Raw genomic sequence first — 25,512 nt, forward strand, 5'->3', positions numbered from 1 at the left:
TTTGTTCTTTCTGAGCTCTGGCCTGGCTGGCTCTGAGTTCTGGCTCTTATTCCTCTCCCAGCTGGCTTATTTAATCTGGTTTCTTTCTCAGCCCCAAAATTGGTCTGCTTGGCCTCAAGCTCACTCCAGCAATCTGCTCTGATCTCCTGGCTCCATCCATCTTCACCTGACTCTCTGCCACCCATCTCTCTATTACTGTCTCCAAAAGAACTGCCTCCTCCCCTCCCCTCTGCATTGCCCCTGAAGTAGCTTCCCTTTCCTCTCTCTTCTCAGGAGAGTTGGGCGTATCCTAGTCTATAAATCTTATTCTGATTAGTCACATTTTCTGCCAGTCATTATTCTCAAACACGGCTGCTTCCTTCTACAAACCAAATTTACCTTCATTGTTTGGGATTAAAGGCATGTGCCATCAAGCCTGGACCTAAGCTTTTCTTTACCTGAAACTTGTTCTATACCAGGCTGGCCTTGAACTCAGATCTGCTTGACTCCGTCTCCTGGATTAAAGGCATGTTTGTATCCCTGCTGGATCACACAGACCTAGAAGGTCTTTGGATGTGATCTCTTGCCAGAGCAGCCATGTTCTGAATTAACATTCCTTTACAGGGGATGACAGCTTTAAAGGAAAAGTAGATAAAACGTCAGTTGTGGGAGGTAGAAGCTGGGGAGATGGCTCAATTAGTTGACTGCTTATGGTACAACATAGGGATCTAAATTCAGATCCCCTATTAAAAAAAAAAAAAGGCCATGACAATATGTATGTAACCCTGACACTGGGAGGTAGACACAGGGGGATCTTTGGGGCTTGCTGGCCAGCTGAAGTAGTGAGTTCTAGGTTTAGTGACAGACCTGGTCTCAAAAGATAAGGTATAGAGTTATAGACAAAAGCTTCTGACATTGGCATCTAAACTACACGCATGCATACACTCACGAGCATCCGTGCATATACAACACACACACACACACAAGTCAGACCCTTTACCAATATGTAAACTATATACACAGTTATATATTATCCACATGTAAACGATATACATAATTATATGTTATCTATATGAAAACTATATACATAAGCTGTACATCTACTTCCATGCTGTTTAGCTGTAATTCTTTCAATCTTCATGTACATATTTGTATAGTGTATATATGTGATGTGCATGTATTTGTGTGCATGTTCATGTGTGGGAGTGTGGGAGTGCCACAGCACACGTGTAGAGGTCAAAGAATAACCTCAAGTGTCGGTCCTCAGGGTCTCTCATGGCTCACCGCTGTGTACAGTGGGCTAGCTGGCCCATGAGCTCTCAGGGATTCTCCTGACTCCTCTCCACGTCTCACCTGCCTCTCACCTCCCATCTTCCGGGATTAAAGATATGCATTACTGTATGTGGCATCATATAAGTGCCGGAATCTGAACTCAGGTCCTCACACTCCCAGGGTTAACCCTGTGCCCGGCCCCCCACCCCGCACACAAGTAATTTCTTAGACAGTTGCAATTAAAGTGTCCATAGAACCAGCTTCTGTTCTTTGCGGGTGTGGTGTAGATGTCTTATATGTGTCTGTGGTCACTCTTCAAGAAAAACAACAATATGACGCTCGCTCACCTATTTCCCAATCACAAGAGCTTGGAGGCTTCCCTATGACATTTTAAAGTTACACTGAATACTGAACCTCTATCAATATATTTATTAAAAATGACCTTTTTATTTTTAACTTATAATCCCTGAAGTGAACTTTCTAAGCCAAATAGTAATCTTCAAAGAACTGAAAGAAGACAGTTCTCCCCATATTCAAAACATATTCCAAGTATTTACTTAAATATATATCATCACATAAATGTCCTGTATATCTATATTTATTTATTTAAATATATATCAGTACTTCTAAACAACGAATTAAAGAAAAAATAATGGAAATATGTCAATCATGTCTGCTTATCATCTAGAAAGTTCCCTAAAACATCCTTTCCCATTTTATAATCAGAAAATCTATCCAGTTGTCTTTTCTTAGAGACAGTGAGAAATGCTCAGAGGTTTTACTGTAAATTACCATCAAGGCTAAGTACTTCCTGAAGAGTTGTTTTTTTATTTTGCTTTGTTTTTTCCCCCAACACAATTTTCTCTTAGTAAAAATAGTCTTTTAAATGTACTGTATATGCAAATAAATATTTTAGCTTGGTAATTAGGTTTACTCAAATGTTCCTGTTTGTAGCCTTGCTTCTATAACATGTTTAGAGATTTTTTTCTTTTAATTATGTAATGAAAGATACTGGGTCTCAAGGAGGAGGCTCAGTGGGTAAGGAGACTGTGAAAGCTTGGGGACCTGAGTTTGAATCTCTGGCCCACATGTAAAAAGCCAGGCATGGTGGCATGCATCTTTAATTCCAGTGTCAAACGGTGGAAAGGGTGTCCTGGGCTTGCTGGACAGCTAGTCCCAGACAGTCCACAAGCTCCACATTCAGCGAGAGATTCTGTTTCAAGAACACAAGGTAGAGACCAACAGAGGCAGATATCAAACATGGAAGCCTGGCCTTCATGTGCACGAGCATGCAACCATGCAGGTCCCCTCCCCACAGTTGTCAAACACGGAGGACTGGCATTCATATGTACGATCGTGCGACCACACAGGCCCTCTCCTTGCAAGTTGTAACTAACAGATTTAAAGGGTGAAACTGTGGGCTGGAGAGATGGCTCAGAGGTTATGAGCACTAGCTGTTCTTCTAGATGATCTGGTATCTTTCCAGCACCATCTGTAACCTCAGTTACAGGAGATCTAAACCCTCTTCCAGCCTCAATGAGCACACATAAAACAAAAACAATTGAGTCCCACAAATGTAATAAATGGAAGAAAATTGTTCTAGTCTTGCCTTTAAAACTTTAAAAGCTTGTAAATGAATGTGAGATTAGTTAAAAAAAAAAAAAGTCTAGACTTCATTCACAGGACCCTTGTTCATGTTCTTGGTTATTTACTACTTAATAATAATTATTTCTTTTCCATGTTATACTTACTTTTTGTCCAAATCAAAGGTCTTAGAACATTTTAATATATCACTGGAGCTTTGATTTTTGCCCCATTAATGCTTTAGAGTTTAATAGATCAGACATACACTATTCATTCAGAGTAATTTTCTACCTTGAGTTGGCATTCTCTCATCACTGTTCCCCAGTCTTTTTTTTATTATTATTATTATTAATTTATTCCCCAGTCTTATTACCACTTTGTCAAACGTCATTTTGTTAAGCCTCTAGGAAGTCCGTCACTGGGACTTTAAGGGTTAGTCCATTCAGCACATGTATATATACCTACACAACATTATCATGTTGCCTATGGTTTGCTCTCACAGTTATGAACTGGCATTCTCCCAGACGGAGAAGGGAGAACACTCTGGTTCCTGATAAGAAATTGGGGTGTGCCTCTCAGCACCATCCTACCAGGCTCAATCCAGCTAGCCACTCAGCCCTTCCTTTGACTCACCCTTGAAGCAAGGCAAACGCTAACCTCTGTTCAAAGGGAAATGCACACTGGAAAGGTCCACACCACACCTACAAAGAACAGAAGCTGGTTCTATGGACACTTTAATTGCAACTGTCTAAGAAATTACTTGTGTGCAGGGTGGGGGGAGGCAAAGGGTTAACCCTACGAGCATGAGGACCTGAGTTCAGATCCCAGAACTTATATGATGCCACATACAATAATGCACGTCTTTAATCCTGGAAGATGGAGGTGAGAGGCAGGTGAGACATGGAGAGGAATCAGGAGAATCCCTGAGAGCTCATGGGCCTGCTGTATGTCTCTGTGGTCACTTTATAAGAAGTACAACAATGTATTGCTCTCTTGTCTAACTGTTGCCCAATCACTAGCACTTTTAAAGTTTTAAAGTTTACATTTAAAACATTTGAAGTTACAATGTATATTGAACCTCTATCAATATAGTTACCAAAATGACCTTTTATTTTAAGGGATGCTCCCTGAAGTGAACTTTCTAAGCCAAATAGTAATCTTCAAAGAACTGAAAGAGCACAGATCTCCCCATATTCAAAATACTGTCCTTTGGAATCTACTGCAGCTGACTTGGTACCATACCTCTACCTCATGAATGAAGATAACATATACATGACAAACTTCAAAGAAAAATAATAACAGAGTATTAACACCTTATTCTTTTTGTATCATTTGACAAAAATGTGATGAATTTTGACATCAGAAATTATGATTTAAAATATAGACATAAATAATAAATGCCTAAAATTCTTGAATATTTCTCTGATATAAATAAAATATGTATAAAATTCCCCTAAAAGTCTACTGTTTTTTCTTTTTCTATTCTCTTTTTTTTTTCTTACATATTTGCCAGGCCTACCAGCTCAACCACCAGGCAGGCCACAGGACGTGGGCTCTGTGGGATACTTTGGGGTACAGACAGTCATACTGTCTCCCCTAAAAAAAAATCACAGGCTTGCTGTGCTGCAGAGCGGAGAAAGAGTGGAGAGCATCCTTAGAGCCATTGTCCTCAAACCATGACAGTAAATGGCGAAATAAGGAAATCATGCCAGTTATTAATATTAATTTGAAACACGCTTATTTTCCAGAACTGTATAAACCCGTAGTTTGATCTTTTTACAACTCATTTTCAATCTCCATGTGATTTTTTTTCCTTCAAAACTATAAGCAGTTGCTAGTTAAAAAAGTAAATGTTAGCATTTAGTCTTCTCTCTCCAGACCTGACCTTACTTAGCTCCAGAGGTCAGAGGAGATGAGGAAGGTTCAGGGTAATATGGCCATAGACCAGTGTTCAGTTACATGTGCTGGTTTCAAATGGTCTGTGTTGTACATAAAATTCCTCACTCCAAACTACTTCATATGAAGGCTTCAATTTTATAACATGGCTACTGCTTTCCAATTTTGCTTTGCTTTATTGACTGTTCTTAATCTCTTAACAGGCAAACGTATCTTTGCCACTGAGATTATTTTACTGATAAACACAGAAAATAACCACAATACCAGACTGGTCTACTATCACAGTTCCAGATGGCTCCTTCCTAGTAGCCATGACAACACTCTAACAAACGGGTTCGCAGTTCCACTTCTATTAAATGAACCCTTGTATCCCCAAGAAAAACAATTCATATACTTTACAACTTTACTTGCGTCCGCTCCCACTTTCCCACCAGAGGGGAGCCTTCTCTCACACCAACTATGGCTATAAAGACACATTTGAAAATCCAAATAATAAACACTGGAAAGACAGCACTGTCCCACTTCCCAGTTGCTCATTCTGCCTTGCAAACTTGTTCAAATTGTATCATGGAAGAAAAAAATATAAATCTATTCCTAGTTATAACTACCATTGAAATGATCAATTTTGTTGGCCTTGGCAGTAAAAAGAAGGGAAGTGTATTGACAGAGATGTGCTGCTCCCAATGACAAGCACTAACATTTACTCACTTACTGACAGCTGGCATGTTGTGAGTGTAGATACATGTGCACATGTGAAGGCCCGAGGAGAGCCTCTGGTGTCCTTCCATACCTGCCATAGACTTTGCGTTTTCCTCAGGCTGGGCCTCTCCCTAACTTACAACTCACCAACAAGACTAGACTAGACAGCCAGAGAGAGCCATAACGATCCACCAGTCTCTACCTCCTGTCACTAGGATCACAAGTACCCCATAAAGTACCTACTCCATAAAGCCTACTTTTTTTTTTTTAACATGGGTATCAGCTGAATTCAGGGCCTTGTAAGCCTTTTATCAGGCGACAACCTCCCCAAGCCTATACCCAGAAATGTGTACATGTGGTTTCTAACTGCCACTATGTCGCTCCTTTACAGTACTCTTGGTAACTGACACATATGGATTGGCTACACGGGCTGTAGAGAATGTCTTACAACTACTGATGCTTTACTTTGCCAGGCGTGTGAGAAACACTTTACAAATGCAACTGCATCTAGTCGCCCCCCAACCCTCTGAGGCAGGCAGGTCCTACTATCTCACTCAACGGTGAGGACACTGGAGCATAAGGGATTGAGAAATCTGACCCAGTCACTCAGCTGGTAAGAAACCAGCCACTCTGCACCAAGGCAGTTTGGGTTCCCAGGCTCTGTCCACTACCACTTTTAAGTACTGACTCTTAATTAATTAACTACCACCACAGCAATGGGGCAACTATGTGCATTTCCAGCATTCCACTACATAACTATCCTGCTAGGTATTTCAGAGTTATTAGTTTGCTATATATTCAAGCGATTGTTATCTAAAAGGTATGCTAAGAGCAATGGGAGGATCTAAATACAACACCTCACCATCTAAACCCTAAGCCCATGGGCTCCTGGTTACCAGGAGAAATCAGGCCGTGCTCAAAAATGATACCTCTCATTGAATGAAGTGTCAGATGTCAGGCTTATGGCTCCAAACAAATGCTCTGGTGAGGAAGCTGGCCTTGGATGGAATGTGCAGCCTGAAGCCACTTCTGGCCTCGCATAACCAGCACAGTGCTAGGATCTCCTCTTTGACTTCCTCATCAACACTTGAATCCTTTATGAACAGGAGCTATTTTTAATCTTTGATTTCTCAAATACAGTGCAGGCTGTTATTAAGGACAAGATGCTGAGAGAGTTCAGGAAAACAGTAGCAGAGAAAACAACTGCAGGCCTCAAGAGAGAAACAGAATGGAGTTCTCTGCACATCAGCTGCCACATCCCAGCAGTCTGAGTCTTGTCTAACTCCTACGGGCCATTTCTGTGGATCCTGGGTAGGGGGCCCCTAGTGTAGACCCAGAGTAATGGATCCTACAGGTAAGCACCACAGCACCCAGCTTTCACCACAGCACCCAGCTTTCACCACAGCACCCAGCTTTCCTGTTGGCTGGTATCTCGTGTATGAGCCCTGAGCAAGGTCAGCATACTCCACCCTGGGCTGTTTGCCCAGTTCTTACTCCTGAACACAAATCAGTTAAAAATCATAGGAACATTTAAAGGAATCTTGGGGGCTGCAGGGTAGGGGGTTGTTTTCTCAAAGAGATAGGGCCTCCCTAAAGTGTTTCCAATGCCTGGCTGGGCTCAAGGAACCCATCTTCTTACTTTCGGCTCTCTCGTAGACAGAATTATAGACACACTATCACGTCCAGCTAAACATCTGTATTTTTTTTCTAACTTTATAATTGGTTCTTTGTGAATTTCACATCATGCACCCCAATCTCACTCATCTTACTGTCCCTTCGTATCTGCCCTTCCACTTCTGCAGCCTCCTCACCAAAATAAGATAGAATAAAAAAATGTCTTGTCATGGAATCTATAGTGTGTCACAACATGTCATACAATACACCCTTTTGTCCACACATCTTTACTGTTTACTTCCAAATGCCCACTGCGATGAGACATCCACCTGTTTTGAGGCCCCCGGCTTCTGCTACACTATCTAATACTGGATCCTCACAGGGGACTCCTCTCAGATATCCTGTTGTGGCCCTGCATCTTGGAGATCCTGCAGCTTTGGGTCTGCAGGACTGGCCCTTTCATGGGATCCAGCAGATCATAGACAGTGTAGATGTTGGGGTGGGCTTGGGAGGTAGCTGAGTTGCTCAGCCTGCCAGCTCTCCTGTGCCCACACCACCAGGGCAAGCTCTCCATGCCCCAACTAGCTCCCTGAATGTCTCAGGCAGCAAGAGGAAGGGTCAGCGCTCCTGCTCTCATATCCTTGGTGCCACCTCACCCTTGCCCTTGCAACCAGGTCCGGTTCTACTGTGCTGCTCAGGTGAGGGGCAGGGCCAACTCTCCGAGTGTGGTAGCCAGTGATATCCACATTGTGTCCAGTGGCATCCCAGACTACAGACATCCACTTGGCCTTTGATGATAAACTGGGCCACAGACATCCATATAGACCCTAGCTGCAGCAGGACCATGGACCAGATATGGCCCTCCGGGGCATGGTGGGCCAGGGCCTCACCATGGCCTCCTCATTCTGCATGTATCTCTAGCTCCACCATTCTCCACAGTGTAAGAACCCCTTAGCTTCACTTTCTCTTCCATCTCTCCACCGTGTACTCCATCTTTCTCATCTCTCTGTCATACATTTGTACATTGTAGTGGTGCCCACAACAGGTGCTTGGGTGTATTTCTTCTGGCCTCCCTGGGCCAGCGTGCACATTAGTATTTTTAAGGCAATGTTCAGAGAGAGAACTCACCTGTGCAATGACAGACAGTAATAGGGAACATAGCTATGCACTTGCGAAAAAAAATGACATGGACCCTAACTTACACTACACACATAAACTAAGTCAAAACAAATTAAAGACATGGCATCTAAAACTCCAGGAAGAAAACATACGGGAAAAGCACAGGGACAACAGATTGGACATGACTTCCTGGCTATGGTAACAAAAGCTTGGTAAGAAAAATGAAAATAGGCAAAAGGGAGGAAAATCAAGCTTAAAATCTCAACAAAGGGGGCTAGAGAAGTGGCTCGGTAATTACAAACATGCAGTGCTTTTGCTGAACACGCAAATTCACTTCCCAGTGCCCATGTCGCGGCTTACAGTAGTGTCTCACTCCAGGTCCAGTGGATCCAGTGTCCTCTTCTGCATACCATGAACACTTCTATTCACACATGTACATCCTCACACATAAACACAAATAAAAACTAAATACACTTTAAAAAAAAACACTAAAAAAGACCGCACAAAGAGAACAACCAACAGAGTGGAATGGCAACCTATGAGATGGGAGAAAACATTTTGGGAAGACACAGTGAATATTCAGAATATATCTAGAAACCTACAACCTAACAAAAAATAACCCCACTAAAAAACTGAAAGTAGAGATAGAAAGATCAGGAGTTCAAGGCCAGCCTCAACTACATAGGAAGTTTGAGATCAGATTGGCCTGGGTTATATGAGACCTTGTGTCCAAAACAAACAGAAGCAAACAAACCCACAATAAAAGTGGTAAAAGGATTTAAATACTTTCAAAAGGAGATATACATATGACCATCATGCATATGAAAAGTTCTCAACACTGCTAATTATAAGAAGAGTGTAAACTGTCCCTCAGTTAGGATGCCTACTATCAGAAGAAAGAAAAGTAAGACACTGGTAAGCACATGAATGATTCCAGCACAATGTGGAATGCAAGCTGGTGCAGCCTCTGTGGGAAAAAGAATAGAGGTTCATCAGACAATTAAAAATAGAACTACTAACCGGGTATGGTGACGTACCCTTTAATCCAGCACTTGGAGAGAAAGAGGCAGGTAGATCACTATGAGTTTGAGGCAAGCCTGGTCTACAAAGCAAGTCTAGGACAGCAAGGCTACACAGAGAAACCCTGTCTCAGGGGGCTGGCGGAAAGGAAATAAAATAGAACTACCAGATGTCCTGGCAATCCTATTTCTGGCTATCTAAAAGAGTTCTAAGCAGGATCTGGACCCTTGCACTCCTGTGCTCACTGTCCAGTTATGCACAATGTCAAAGAAGCAGACACAACCCCAATGCCATCAGCAGATGAATGTAAATTCTAACACCCGGGAGTTATATATACCAAAACAAGGAAAGTCAACGTGGATAAGCCTCAAAAACGTTGCCCTATGTAAATTAATCAAGTCACAGAAAAACGAAGGGCAAATGCCTCAAGAGTTCACTTATACAAAGCGAAGTCACCAAAACCATAGAACACGGGGAGCTGGTTAATGGGATGTTAACTTTCAGTTTTATAGGACGAAAACCTTCTAGCAATCTGTTGCGTGATGTGTAAACACCCTCCATACTATGGAACTATACACATTAGCATGGTCACTGTGGTAAATTTAATCTTTAGTATTAACACAATTGAAAAAAACAACCTACTTTGATGGGTTTCTAGAGATGGGTCAGGGGTTAAGAACACTGGCCACTCTTCCAGAGGACCCAGGTTCAGTTCCCAGTACTCACATGGTGGCTTACAACCATCTACAGCTCCAGTTCCACGTGACACAATGCCCTTCTCTGGCCTCTGTCGGCACATGTGTGCAGTACACACAGCTACACGCAGGCAAACGACTCATGTGTATAAAATGTAAGGGTTTTTTTTTTTTTAAGTTTAATTTTTAAAACATTTGAAAATAGTAATTAAAGGGAATCTACTTTGAAATAAAAATTAACGCTCCCAGTAGGATATGGCAAAAGGCAGTAACCTTAGATTCCAGGAGGATTGTCACTAGAGTGTGGCTTAGCACAAGCACACCCTTATGGGAGGATGTGAAACGGTCCTTAAGGCTCATCTGTTTGAGAAATCGATGGCACTGCTTTGGGAGGCGGTGGAGGAAGTAGGTTTCCGGCTATTAGCCTTGAGGCTTTACAGCCTAGCCTACTTCCTGGCTCCTCCCTGCTCCCCATGCTGCCCCTTCTTCACCCAACTCCACGATACCCTCTGGTCATGAGCTTTAATGACGTCTTCCTTCCTTGAGCTGCTTCTGGTCAGGTATTCAATCCCAACGACAAGAAAGCGACTGAGAGACTTGGAAGCCTGACCTCTCAGACGCCATTGCTTTACCTTGCGCCTCTGTGACTATAAGGAAACCACTTTCCTTTTTCTGCTTAAAGGTTCTCATCTTAAAAGCAGCAATTATATTCTCCCACTCGGTTACTGAGAAAGCTATGTGAATTGTATAAAGAGTGCAACAAATGAGCATCCAGCAAATTATCATTTCTTAGATGTAGGATTCTACCATGAAAAACCGACTTCCTAGACTCAGAACAGAGGGACTGCTGAAAGCAATAAGGAAAAATGCTAATGCCACCGGTCTCTGGTGACACACCTTCACGCTGCATAGCCTGCTATGAAATAAGGCTCCTTTGTATGGCATAGAGAACAGAGAGATGGGTAATGGAACCAAGCTCACTCAGCAAAAGAAAACTAGAAACGCGCATTTCTGTGGAGATGGCTACAAGGCTGCATGCCAATGTGCACCCATGACCAATACGAAGTTAGGTGACTTTGTGCTTGTATCACAGAAAGGAGAAATACAGAGAAGTCTCATAAACAATGTGCTATAACTCACGCTAACAGCCTCCTTACTCAGTTGTGGAGGGGGTTGTCATACTACAAAACAAACACAAGAGGGTCATAATCCACCACGAGTCTGCAAGGTCAATCTCTGCGTCCACAGATGGCACTGGGTGGGTGTGAGATGGTCAATGTGGATACATGGAAATCAAGGTAGGGTGTGCAGTGGTTAGCATGCATGCCGGGAAACAAGGGACATCAAGAGGAGTTCCGCATGTATGTAAGTTTTATACAAAGTAGGAAAATAAAACCAACAAAAAAACTATCTGAAAAACAAATTTTTTTTACAAAAGTTAAAAAAAAAAAAAAAAAAGAAAAACAAATTTTATTATCCTCTCATGCCCACACAAATACTTTTACAGCTTTGTGTGTATGTGTGTGTGTGTACAGCTTATTTTATATATTTCTAGCTGCTTATTTAAAAAATCCATCTGCTTTGGGTTAACTATGTTTAGCCTAAAGAAAACTACATTAATCTCAATATTCCGTGGCATTTATTTTGATCAAACAAGGTTTTCCCTTGTTTAGAGTAAGGAATAAGAATTTAAAGGGTTAAGTGACATTTCTGGAAGTATTTCTTAGTAGGCTGTATCAACTACAGATTGCAACAGGAAGCTGTAAGCTGTGTCTCAGCTAAGGAAGTACTGACAGGCTGACAGAGAAATTGAGGCAGACCTAAGAGTAGTTCCACAAATCTGGCACCATGTGAATTGCTGTGATGGAAATTCTCAAGAAAGGTCTGAGTAGCAGTGAATCTCAGAATTCCAGTGCCTTGATTCCAGTACCCTGCGAGAACACTAAAACATCAGTTATCAGGAGTGGTGAACGCCAGAACCAGGGCCAGAGCTCTTCTGCGTGCGTGTGTGTGTGTGTGTGTGTGTGTGTGTGTGTGTGTGTGTGTGTGTGTGTGCGTGTTTTTAAAGATTTATTTATTTATTATTATGTATACAGTGCTCTCCCTGTATATATACTTTCAGGTTAGAAGAGGACACCAGATCACATTATAGATGGTTGTGAGCCACCATGTGGTTGCTGGGAATTGAACTCAGGACCTCTGGAAGAGCAGTCAGTGCCCTTAACCACTGAGCCATCTCTCCAGCCCCCAATAACACCACTTTCGTTCTTATGCTCCACAGTTTCAAAACCTGAAAAGCTCAAGAAACATGGGGCTGGGAGAGGGAGGGGGGCTTGGGCTTGAGCAAACTCTTACATTTACATTTTTTCACTAGACTTATCTTTATTATTGTAAATGATATGTAAGGAGGGAAATGTATGTGCGCATACACGCAGTGGCCACAGAGGCTGGATTCCCAGGTGGCGGTGAGCTCAACGTGGATGCTGGGAATTAACAGGTCCTCTGTAAGAGCAGTATACATTTTTAACTGCTGAGCCATCTCTCTAGGCCCTCAATCATTTTATTTTAAAACATCGTTATAAAAAATATTCTGGTTTTTTTTTAAAAAAAAAAAAAAGTCAAAGAGTAAAGACACCTATAAAACGGACTTCATGTGAGGAGCACAACATAAGATTATTCTGTTACTATGATTGCAGGGACCAACAATACATGTGCTATTTGAGCTAAGTCTTCAAGTTTAAAAAGGTCAAAAGCTGGGGCAATAATAATCTGTTCTTTGTACCAAATGAGGCAAAATAAAAAGACTGAAAGTGCGCCCTGTGCACAGCAGCACATGGTACACACAAACAGTGCAGTGACTACACTCTCCGGTCCACAGTCTTCCTTTCCAGAAGATCTCTAGTGAAGAGGCCAAGGGGCACTTTAGCAACCGGCAGCTGGACTATCTCACCCCATGCTCACCAACTCTGAAAAGAATTTCTGACACTAAAAGTCTTCCAAGGGACAAGAAAGCTGGAGAGAATGGGAGAAGAGTTCAAAAACAGACTGGAATGAAGAGAGGGAGATTTAGAACAGCTCTGATCGTTATAGCATCACAGGAGCCACAAGAGGCGTTAGTGACTATCCCTGCACACAGGGCCTTTAAACAGACTCTCCAGCTGACACCCCAGCCAGATGCCAGATGATCCCCTCACAGCCTCTCACTCACCTACACTTCAAACTCCCACTTTTGTTCCGTGTCCTCTCCTAAGGCGAGCTCCACTTTAAATGCCTAGGAAAGTCAGGTGGAAAAAAAAAAAATACTAAGACTTTTGAGATTTTGCTTACTGAATCCTGATTTTGTATCTGAGACCTTTTCATGTCACTGCTGCAGAGTCTCCATAGCCAGCAGCTGGAGACCTGGTTTTAAAACGGTGAGAAGTAAGGTTGGGTGAGATAGCATCCATAGAGAACACCAACCCACCCACAAAAACTTCCATCCGAAACTTACGCTGCCTACAAGATGTGCAGGGATAGAACAGACAGACAGAGCAGAGATTGAGCCTGGAAGGTCCAAGCAATGGCCAGCCCAACCCAAGACCTACCCCAAGGAAGAGAGCCAACCTCTGACACCATTAACCACACTCTGTTATGCCTGCAGACAGGAGCCTAGCAGAGTTGTCCTCTGAGAGCCTCCACCCAGCAGCAGTTTGAAACAGAGGCTGAGACTCACAGCCAAATATTGGGCAAAGCATAGGGAGTCTAGTGGAAAAGTGGGAGGTGGGGGAAGATAAAAGGACCTAGAGGTGGCAAAAAAGCTCCACAAGAAGACCAACAGAGCCAACTAACAGGACCCAGAGGGGCCTGTGGAGTCTGAAGCACCAACCAAGGACCATGCATGGACTGGACTTAGGCCCCCTACACAGATGTAGCCAATGGGCAGCGCAGGCTTCACGTGAGTCCACTAGTAAGGGGGTGTGGAGGCTGTCTCTGACATGAACTCTGTTGCCTGCTTTTCAACCACTTCCCCCTGGTGGGACTGCCTTGCTGGGCCACAGGGGAAGAGGGTATGTTCAGTCCTGATGTGACAATGAACTGGAGTGGGTGGGTAAGAGGGCTCCCCTTTTTTGAAGAATAGGGGAAGGGGCTGGTGGAGGGAGGGTGGGACTGGAAGGAAAGAATGGAGGAGGCTATGGCTGGGATGTAAAGTGAATAAATAATTTTATTTTTAAGAATTCTTCTGCACCCAGGACATGCCAGGTAGGAAATCAGCACTTCCTCACCTCCTGCTTATATCACCTGATGGACCCCTTCAAGGTCTAACTTAAACATGGCTTCTCTAAAACCATTCCTAATGCTGCATTCTTTTTAATTTTCATTGTTTTAGTTGTGTATGGATGTGCCTTACGGGGCTATGTGCATTTGAGTGCAGTTGTGGCAACCCCAAGGATTCCTTGAAGCCAGAGTGATAGGTGCTTGTGATCTGCAGGACAAGGATGCTGGGAACTGAACACCAGCCTCTGCAAGAGCAGCAGCCACTCTTAAACACTGAGCCACATCTCCAGCTCCTCCAGGGTCTTTCCTATGCACACAACCAAACAACCCAATGGCCTGCTCTCCCCATGTCTCTGGCATTTTAAAGAACCACCTATTGCTCTGTACTTGGCTAACATGTGTCTTTCTGCTTAGCTGGAGAATAAACACCTCGAGTTTATATTTAGGCAATTTCTCCCTACTCCAAACCTGACAGAACTTATAACGAAGCTTAATCATTTACTGACTAGATGGATGAATGATATCATTAAAGTGCAACACTAACACCTTTTGATGACCTTTCAGATACTTTTGAAAATGCGCTAATCTTATTTTTCAAGGGCAATTTTAAATTAAATTGATATGGCACCAGCAATGAAAGTTGCAGTTTGTTTGTTTGTTTGTAACATATCTGCTTGTCACTCATTCAAGCATTCAACATGTTTCTTCTCTGCTTCAGGAATACAAATTTGCAAATTTGAACAAAATTAACAAAATCCCAGTTCCTGAGAGCCTTATATTTCCCATGGGTAATACTGTGGAGAAAAGTTATCATGGAGAACGTGCCTAGAAATGGCAAAAGGCACATTTTGATATTCAACATTTACTAAATTATCACAGAGGGAAAAAAAAGATAAAACCTTCTGGCCATATATAAACAACATGGGGCGGGGGGAGCCCAGATTTAGTGTACTAAGCAGACAAAATTGATTTATTTTCTCCCTGTCTCCCAAAACAAACAATAAAATCAACAAAATAATCACATCAGGCACCTATTTCCTTGCAACTAAAAGTCTTCTTGGAAGTATGCTGATCTGCAAGTCCAGGACTTTGAACTTGAAGTGTCTTCTCTGACTTTTATGGATCCTGTGTGAAACACTGTGCATGACTTCACACCTGCAAAGCCACCACAATTCCGGCTTAGATCTTATCACAGTGTCATCTCTACTTTCGTGAGCACATCATTTGCTTTGCTTCTGTACTCACTGTCTGGCTTAGACGGCGCTTTCCTCATCTCCAACATTCAAATCCTCCCTATCAGTATGTTATTTCCCTCAGTAAGGCCTGGCTTCTCTCCACTGAGAACACTGAATTTCCTGAGTCTATCCACCCATCACCGCTGAGCCTCTCCAGTGGTTCTCAACCTGTGGGTCAAGACCCCTTTGGAGTTATTTATCAGATATCCTGCATATAAGATGTTTACATTAAGGTTCATAAAAGTAGCAAATTTACAGTTACGAAGTAGCAACAAAATAATTTTATGGTGGTGGGGGGGTCACCACAACATGAGGAACTGTATTAAAAGGTCATAGCATTTGGAAGGTTCAGAACCACTGTCCTAAGGGAGGAGAGCCGCTTTTGCCGGGCAGTGGGGCAGTAGTCCCATTTGCTAAGCTTTCTATAGAGGATGCTCTCCTTACAATCCAGTCTCCTAGATCCGAAAGGAATCTGACAAGGCCTCAAGATTGCCAGGCAAGAATCAACACCAAATGCTCCAGTTTTTATCTGATACTCACACATCTCTTTGAGACACAGCTGCAAAACATCAATCTCGAAAAACTTAAGCCTGGGAGTTAATAACGAGACCTTGATAACTAAAATGTTATTTCCATGCCAGGGAAAAAGGAGGGTGGGGACCATAAGGGAGGCTCTGTATCCCTGCGAGGTGATGCTGAGGATGCGGAGAAGCAGCTAAGGCAGGTTATTTGTTGTAGGGTCCTACAGCCACAGGCCATTTCTACAGAGACTGGATTTCCACTGTTTTGTCTGTTTGATGGTCTTGTGAACCTTCATTTGCCAAATCCACATTTTACAGAGAGCCTTGCGGTGCTTTGGTCATTAGTCGGTAAAAGGAAAGTCAATGATTTGAAGTACAGTGAGCTGCTGCTGTGGCTAGGCTCCTGGCTCCTCCAGGTGGAGTGAATGAATGCGTTTGCATTCCCCCTTACAACCTAATCGCTAAGGGAGAAAACAAAACAAAACAAAACCAAAAACCAAACAACCCAACCGAACCAGCAACATCAAATAGCAGCGAGCGGTCAGCTCTGGAAAGCTCCAGGCACGCATCTAGCCTACCCACAGGGAAGCAGTACTTCAAAAACACCCTAAGGGGAACTGAATTATAAAAAGAAACATTTTTAAAGGCATCATCAGTGGTGTGTCTCGGAAAATTACCAGTGAGATTTAAGTCACAACTCCCCGTTTTCCCTTAAAAGTGCTTTCTAATAACAGCGAGCACATCCCAAGCTGCTTACTCTGCCAAGAGCTCCCCAATAGTACCCCCACCTCCACCCCAAGCAAATAGAGTGAAAAAAACAATCAATGCCAAAAGAATCTAAATCTCTTCATTTCTAAAGTAAATTGCAAGTATCTATCCTGCTGGGCATTTATCCACAGGAGTAGCTCCTAAATGAATTCAGGAAATGAATATGACCTTTAATAGATAATTTGGTTCCCGTGTGGGAAAAGAAGAGAAGGTAAAAATAAGAGTGGTGAACATTGCCCAAAGTAAAAGTTCTAAAGGGGTGAGGGGGTGGGCGGTGGGGGTTGGGGGGGTAAGGGCTTCATCTAGAAAAAGGGAAAGGTTGAAAGTTAACCACAGAACACAAAGGGAGAGAGAAAACAAGTGTTCCATCTAAAGATGACCCACCACAGAGGCTATGGTACTGGAACGGAGCAGGGATTTCGGAATTCAAAACTCCTTGAGTCTACAAATGATCGCTGCCCAAAACTGCCTGGGTAGTGGGGGTAAAAAAACTCTGGGGCTTGGTAGGGAGAGTGTGGAGACCTCCCTAAAATCAACAAGCTGCCTTGGGTTAGGCCAGATCAGGGGAAAGCTGGGGTTCCTGGAATTGATCTAGACTGTCCGGCGCTGCGCTGGCTGACCCGCGGGCGACCCGCAGATTCCACGTGGGAATCCGGGAGGAGGGAGCGCATCCTCCACAGCCACGCGGGCGCTCGCGACACCGAGCCCCGGGAGGAGGGCCTCGAAGCAAGGGAGTGCAGGGGGTCAGCGGGGCTCGCGGGCGCGCGGCCACTCACCGATGCCGAGCCCCACGACCAGGCGGCCGGCCAGCAGCGTCTCCTTGTTGGCGGCGGCGGCCAGCACGGCGGAGCCCACGGTGCACAGGGCGCTGGCTAGCAGGATGGCGCTGCGCCGACCCAGGGCGCCGTTCAGGGCCCCTCCGGCCAGTGCCGCGACGGCGGCCGCGCCCACCGCGCCCGACACCAGCAGCTCCTGCCACATCGCGCCCAAGTGCATCTGGCGTCGCAGCAGCAGCATGGCCCCGGACACCACGCCGGTGTCGTAGCCGAACAGGAAGCCTCCGAGCGCCGAGAAGGCGGCGGCCGCGTACACGAAGGCGGGGGTCTCGTCGCGCTGGAACTGCCTGCGCGCGGCGCGCTCCAGCTCCGCGCCCTGCAGGCTGGTGGCCGACTCGGCGGCCAGCAGGCTGCGCTCCCCGCCCGGCGCCCCCGGCTCCGGCTGCCGGCGGCGCCTCTCGCCCATCAGGCTGCTCAGGCTGCGCAGCGTGTACTCCACGTCCTCGCTCGCCTTGCGGGACATGGGACAGGCGGACACCGCCGGGGCGGCTGCGGGCAAGTTCCGTGGGGCAGGGCGCACTCGGCGGCCAGCTGCTGAGCCGGCTGCTCCTCGGCCACCTCAGCAGCCCGCTTCGCAGCCTAGGCTAGGCTGGCTCTGCGGAGTGGCCGGGGGCGGGGTCGTGCGTCACTTGTCCGCTTGGAGGGGGCGGTGCCAAGGGAGGCCCGCCTCCTTTCGTGGGCGGGGCGAGAGAGGAGCTTCTCCCTGTGGGCGCGGCCCACACCCCTCTGTGGACGGGGTCAGGTTGGCCACCTCCCTGTGGGCGGGGTCAAGCGGCGGGACCCACCCCCCCTCGCTCTCCCTCCCCCCCCGGGGGAACTTGCTCCAGCTGGGAGCGCTGGTACCCTGGCGTAATAAAGGATGCCTTGGGGCTGCAGCTGAACTGCAGGCTAAGGCTCAGGTGAAAGTCTCTAGGCCGGCCTGCCTTCCTTGCAATCTGAGGTAGCCAACGCTGGAACTACCTGGCACCCACCTAACTCTGTCCGTAGGCAGTGTACTGCTCTGCAATTGTTTTACAGCAGTTCAGGACCAAGATGTTTAGTTTTTTTCCCTCCCTGCTAGTCCTTCCTCGGATTCTTCCGTTCTAAAACGCATGTCACATCTTGACTCTCTGAGGATAGAGGTAACTTATCTACCAAGTGAGTACCCGAATGCTTCCTGTGGATCCCCAAAGGGAAAAGCAACTTTAGGTGTATGCATCATATGTTCTTATGTAACCCGATTCCAAGTGGAACAAGGAAATCTAAGAATCTGATTTGCACTGAGATAGGCAAGTGCCCAGCGTGGGAGCCCAAAAGGATACCTTCTTCCGGGCAACTCCCTCTGCTGCCCCTTGATTTGGAGAAGCTATTTTAAATGTCTCATTTGCTCGAAACAAAGTTATTTCAAATCGTTTGAGGATGATTATTTTAATTGTTATTTTCCATTTGTTGATTGGTTTGGAAACCCCGCCTCCCGTTGATTTAAGTGTTCTGTATATTGTTTCATGTTGTTCCACTTCAGGAAATAAAGACTAATCGACCATCTTTCTGATGAGGTCAGAACAACGACACCAGATTTAGATGAAAAATAAATTTAAACTCCATGGTTTCCATCAAACATTCCTGCTTTCATTTAGTTACCTTACTTGAACAACAACAAAAAAAGTTCTTAGCATTTTAGCATGAGGCCTGTTCATGCAGTCCAAGCCTGTTTCCTTTAGAGAAAATGTTTACACTACGAAGTGATTAGAATTTCCCCAAGTCCCTTTCATGTAATCATTCACCATAGCTCCATAGTATCAAACTCCCCAGAAACGAGGGAAGAAAAAAAAGAGTGGAGGAAAACATGCTCTCAGAGGAATAACTTTAAATGCACTGTGTAATTTTAAAGCAAGACTCTACCATCTTCCCAGGGAGAGATTAAACAGATTTAGACTCTGAAACAATGAAATCTAATACTCAGGCTTTGGAAGTCCCAGGTGGGTCAGAGCGTGCCTTTCCCGAGCTCAGTGCAGCAAAACCGCGCCCCCTGGTGGCCAGTGGAGTAATTAGCCTTTTGAAGGGAACAGCTCCCCAAGTTAACAGTTTCTTCGTGTTGAGATGAAACAAGCTGAACTTCAAATCCAGCTGGCATGGTGAACACCGTGACTGCTACTCACTCGCGGCTCCAAATTCAGCTTTGGGGTTCCAGAAAACTGAACTAACTACTCCTTAAAATGATCTAAACTTAGTAACATATATTCCTGATGCTAAGACAACGAGGCACGTGGGCGCAACCGCTGCTGTGTGCAGCGCAGCCATCCTGAAGTACCTCACCGCAGTGGTAATTGAATTTGACAGGAAATAGGTCAAAAGACTAAAAAGGTAAAGCATATCACCCTCCTCCACCTTGCAACTTGCTATTGTGGAGATGAAGGATTGGAGTCTCTGATCAAGCCTGCAATTGCTGGTGGTGTCATCACAAATCTCTGACAGGGAAGAAAGGACAACCGAAGACTGTCTAAGGATACTTGGATTCCTCATTATCTCAGGACTCTAAATAGTCTTAACAGCTGTCCGGCGTTGGTGATTCCAGAGGACTGTATGTCTGTGAAAAGCACGATCTTGCTTTCTTGTAATCCTATTTGAGCAAGTTGGAGGCATGGTTAGCCTTCCCACCAACTACATTTCTGCATCCAAGACTTTACCATATGTAATTGTTACTGTGGCTTCAAAGAAGCTATTGATTCTGAAGTAGTTGGTTTTTATTGAGTTGACCTTTTTTTTTTTAACCTGTCTGGACTTTAATTATGATGCAGAAGTTATAGTAACAAACATTTGGTTTTGTACAGACATTATTTCCACTCTGGTGGATAAGTTCAGTAAAGGTCATATCCCAAACTAGTTTTGAAAAAAAAAATGTAGCTCCATGTGTCCCTTGCCTGCTCTGATGGTTCTCACCATGATGGTCCTGGATTCTAACCTGAAACTGTAAGCCCAAAATAAACTCTTTTTTTTTCTTTCCTTAAGTTGCTTTGATGATAATGTTTTATCCCAGCCATAGAAGAGTAACTAAAACATTTCCCATCATTCTCCTCCACTCTTTGTGACTGCAGCTGGTTTTTTCTCAAAGTCAATGTGGTACACAAAAGGATATAAGAAGCTCCAAAGCTGTTATCTTTTCCATTCATGTGAGAGAGAATGGCAGAATGGTTGCCTTCTCGGAAGCCCTGGCCAAATTCTTAATTTCTCTGACTGAACCTGGCAATTGCAGCTCAGTACTCTCTGAGAGGTTGCAGTTTGGTGATGACAGGGTTAAAACTAACTGACACCTACCTCTTAAGTGTGAGCAGAGATAATCTGTGGGGGAAGATTGTGAGAGGTTTCCTATAAGGAATGCATTGCACTATTTGTCAACAAATGTGACAGACTTGACTTACTATAAGTACCTAGCAAAGCAAGAGGACAGAAATTGGAGTAAAGCATGCCAAACAGGACTGCTTAAAAGAACCAAATACATTGCTCAATTATCAGAGAAGGAAAACTCATAGGAAAAGATTTATTCACACTGTCCCAATTACAGGTTTTGGTATAAATAAATATACTATTTACTAACATTTTCTTTAGGAAAAGCAATTCATTTGCACTGTCCTTATTCTTAATGACTATGGAAATATCTGCTAATCTATAAAAAGAAATCACAAGTTATACATGGAAAAGAAATGGTCGACATAAAATTCTGATTGAATTCTCAGGAGAAGATAGAGTAATGGTCTGAATTTGTATTCTGGTGCTGAAAAATTTTCAGGGCTTTAATCTTCTAGGCAAGTGTTATATTACTAAACCCAGCTTCTGATTGGTGGAACTTAGATATTAAAAACTCATATTTTTTTCTCTCTTGTTAAGACTACGTATAAAAATGTTTAAATTTTTCTCATTTCTAGTTTCTGGCTAATACTAATCTTTTTTAAATGAACTATCACCTAGTCAAATCAAAGTATGAATAATTTACCTTGTTTGAATTTCACCAATTTAATTTCTACCTTTATCCATTCCCTGTCTGGTGATCAACTTGTGGACCCCTAGTTACAAGAGACTGATCATAATTTTTGTGCACTTAACTCCAAATTGATGCTATATTTGCCAGCTCCTAACCACACATGTGATAGCTATTCTAGAAAAAAATACCACGAACTAAAAAAATAAATCCATAAAACCCAATAAGCACCAAGTAGGAATAAACACTTTAAAAATCTGACTTTCACATGTACTCTGGTGCCTCATATTTGACCATGTCCCCTGGATGGGGAGACCTGGTGGCACTCAGAGGAAGGATAGCAGATTACCAAGAAGAGACTTGATACCCTATGAGCATATACAGAGGGAGGAAAGTCCCCTTCAGTCACAGTCATAGAGGAGGGGAGTAAGGGGAAAATGGGAGGGAGGGAGGAATGGGAGGATACAAGGGATGGGATAGCCATTGAGATGTAATAATAAATTAATAAAATAAAATTTTTAAAAATCTTTGAAAACTAAATCATTACAAATTGTCAGACTCTGTATTAATCAGCATCTATTGCAAAAAAGGCTCTCCTCTGATGAGAGTGCACAGACACACTGATGCAAGGGTATAGAGTTAAGGACAGGTGGGAAACATGCCCTCAAGGCTGCGGGATTGTCTGGAAGAATGGGAGGGCAGACTTCAAGAGGCGGAAGTAGTGTACATCCGCAGCAAACCATTATTTTCTGGACAGGACAAGGCCATTGTGCAAATGAGCTCACAGTAGCTGTGACAGCGTAAGACCTACGTAAGATCGGGACAGACAAAATCCCAGCAGAGACAGTCTGGTGGTTTGAATAAAAATGCCCCCACTTAGGCTCATATATTTGAATGTTCATTCCCAACTGTTGGAACTGTCTTTGGAAAGACTGAGAGGTGTGGCCTTGTTGAAGGAAGCATATCACTAGCAGTGGGCTTTCAAAAGCCCGCGCTAGGCCTAGTCTGTCTCTCTCTCTCTCTCTCTCTCTCTCTCTCTCTCCTCCCACCCCCAGCTGTCTGTGAATCATGATGCAAGCTCTCAGCTACTGCTTTAGTATCATGCCTGGCTGCCTGTCACTATTTTCTCTGCCATGACAATGACCATGGATTCACCCTCTGAAACTATAAGCAAGCCCCCAAACCCCAGTGAAGTGCTTCCTTGTATAAGCTGCCTTGATCATGGTGTCTCTTCACAGCAACAAAACAGTAACTAAGATGGAAGCAGAGGGAGGAGCTCATGAAGTTGCATCCCTAGCTGAGAAGATATTAGCAACTGATGACTGGTGGGGGGAAATGAATACGTTTTCTATATAGATGGAGACCGCCCCCCCAAGGCTACCCATGATCCGGTAGAGAGGTAGGCCCACATCCGCTCACATACAGGCAGCACTAAGTGAGTTCAGTGAGTTTCAATAAGGAGAGAGAATGTGAAATTGTGAGGGGACAGTGGTGGGGGCAGGGAGACACATTTTACTAGACCATACTACATACATATAAAAAATTCTCGATCAAAAAAGAAAACTTCGACAACTGTGAAGCTAAAAATTAAGTAAATATACTAATCAATTATCAGTTCGAGCTCTTCAGAAACTGCTTTCAACTGTACAGAGAACAAGAAACTTTATTTCAGTAACTTTTGCAAAATAAGCCTGTAAGTAACTAAAAAGAAAGCTTTCTATTGTGAAAAATTAGCCCTCAAAATGAAATGCAAAAAAAAAAAAATGTGTTTCTGAGCTGAAGAAGTAAGATAATTTCCTTATCTTATCTAAATTGTTGATTTATTGCAAGATGTTTGGATAAGTAGAGAAAGACTCCATAAATAAGATACTGTCACTCCCTAATCCTGGCAGATTGCCCTTGGGAATGATTGGGGAAAGAAATGAAAATGTAATCATGTGCAGACAAGAATAGCAAAGTGAGTTCTTCTGTGTGACCTTTGTCTTTCCAGAATGATGGTGAAATTTCCATGCAGGAGCCCAAGGGTAATCTCAGTTATTTCTTACAGACATGCCATCTAAGTGTACCCTCAGCCGTCAATTACTACAGTGATGGATGAGAAACTTGGTGTGCAGAACAGAGAGAACACAGCCAGCTAGTTTTTACTGCATTCACAAAACTACTGGTGTGTTCTTTGCCTTGTAATTTCAAGACAGGTTCCAGTATGTATTCCAGACTATACTTTATCCTCCGGCCTCAGCATCCTGAGTTCTGGGGCTACAGGTATGTATCACAACATTTATAGATTTAAAGTCCCCATTTATATTAAAAGTGCATTAATCCTAAGTTCAGGAATACAGCAGAAATGCTTTGGGTACCCCTCTGTGTGTGTAGTGTATTTGTTTGTTTGTGTTATGTGATATTCTAATTTAGGTTTCTATTGCTGCCATGAAATACCATGACCAAAGCAGCCTGGGTAAGAAAGGGTTTATTTCAGCTTCTACTTCTAGGTAAGAGTTCATCACTGAAGGAGGTCAGGGCAGGAACTCAAACCAGGAAAGATCCTGTAAGCAGGAACTGATGCAGAGGCCACAGAGGCATACTGCTTACTGGCTTGCTCCTCATAGATTGCTCAGTCAGCTTTCTAGAACCTCGAACCACCAGCCCAGGGATAGCACCACCCAAAATTGGCTAGGCCCTCCCCCATCGATCACAAACCAAGAAAATGCCCTACAGCTGGATCTTAGGTAGGCATTTTCGAGGTGGAGGTTGCCTCCGTTCAGATGACTGTAGCTTGTATCAAGTTGACTTACACACAAGTCAGAACATATGGCCTCTTGCTGTAATGCCTTAGCTGGTCTACAACTTGCTATGTAGATAAGGTTGGCCTTGTACTTTTTTCAAATAGCCTATGCCTTCCTCCCAAATACTATGGGGTGGGGGAGGTTACATGAATCCTATGACCTCTACCTCTAGGGTTGCCTCTACCTCCCAGGATCAGGTCATCTTTTGATCCTTTCACATATGGTGTGGTGAAGGAGGAGGCAGAACCTGCCTACTTAGCTAGATCAGACCAACCAAACTTGGTGATCAGGGAGAGGACAGGTGTCATAAAAGCTTGCTATCACATCCCATTGTTTGTTTTTTAGGCAGTCTCTCACAATGAAATCCAAGCTGGCCTCGAACCTGCTATCCTCTGATATCGCCTCGCAAATGCTAGAATTCTGGCACTGAACTTCAAGTTTAATTTATAATCATCCAATACAATGAAAGTGTACTTTCTATTATGGAATTAATTTAAAAGCAAGACTGGAAAGTTTCAAGCATTTAGAAGTTAAATAACACACTTCTGAATTAAGCATGGGTCAAAGATAGAAGGAGATTAGGATGTATTTTTAACTGAATAAAAATAGTCCCATATGATTGTGCTGGAGTCTGTCTCTTCCCATTCGGCCTGTTCTAAAATGGAACTATCTTAGGAGATATTGTTGGTTACCTCCCTTACAATAAGCACACATTTGTCATGTTTTCTGTCGTTGAAGGCATAGCCCTTAGTTTCAGGTCACGGGGAAAGTGGTGAGGGGGAACGGCTGCTGGTAGGGCAATGACTTCCGGACTTTCTCATTTTATTTGAGACATCACCAAATAACAGATTCTTGGAAAATAAAATAAAATAAAAGTGTAACAAATGAAAACTTGTGAGGGGCCTCCATTCTAGAGTTCTTGGGAACTTTGTGGCACAAGCGTTAAATGCCTACAACAGCAACAAAGTAACTAGACAATAGTCTCCCTTTCAATCTTGAAAAGAGGAAAATGAGGAGCAAGCAAACCTTTAAGGAGAAGACAGAATGGGAAATAATGAACTAGAAGACAGAAATGATCAATGAAATAAATTCCCTTAAAAGATTAATGGGGTCTGGAGAAATGGCTCAGAGGTTAAGAGCACTGACTGCTCTTCCAGAGGTCCTGAGTTCAATTCCCAGCAACCACATGGTGGCTCACAACCATCTATAATATGATCTGATGCCCTCTTCTGGCCTGCTGGTGTACATGCAGGCAGAACACTGTGTAAAAATAAATAAATAA

General features: G+C 43.7%; 1 protein-coding gene across 1 annotated transcript in view; it reads right to left on the reverse strand.

The window, feature by feature from the left end:
• Window positions 1-18,107, reverse strand: part of Slc2a13 (solute carrier family 2 member 13) — a 280,523-nt gene extending 262,416 nt beyond the window's left edge. Inside the window, exon 1 of the mRNA XM_051160231.1 lies at window positions 17,433-18,107. Within this exon, the coding sequence (XP_051016188.1) occupies window positions 17,433-17,955 (523 nt within the window). The 5' untranslated portion in view covers window positions 17,956-18,107. The remainder of the gene's footprint in view (window positions 1-17,432) is intronic.
• Between the last annotated feature and the right edge of the window lie 7,405 nt (window positions 18,108-25,512).

The sequence above is a fragment of the Acomys russatus genome, chromosome 17 (assembly GCF_903995435.1).
Source record: "Acomys russatus chromosome 17, mAcoRus1.1, whole genome shotgun sequence".
NCBI classification, from domain to species: domain Eukaryota; kingdom Metazoa; phylum Chordata; class Mammalia; order Rodentia; family Muridae; genus Acomys; species Acomys russatus.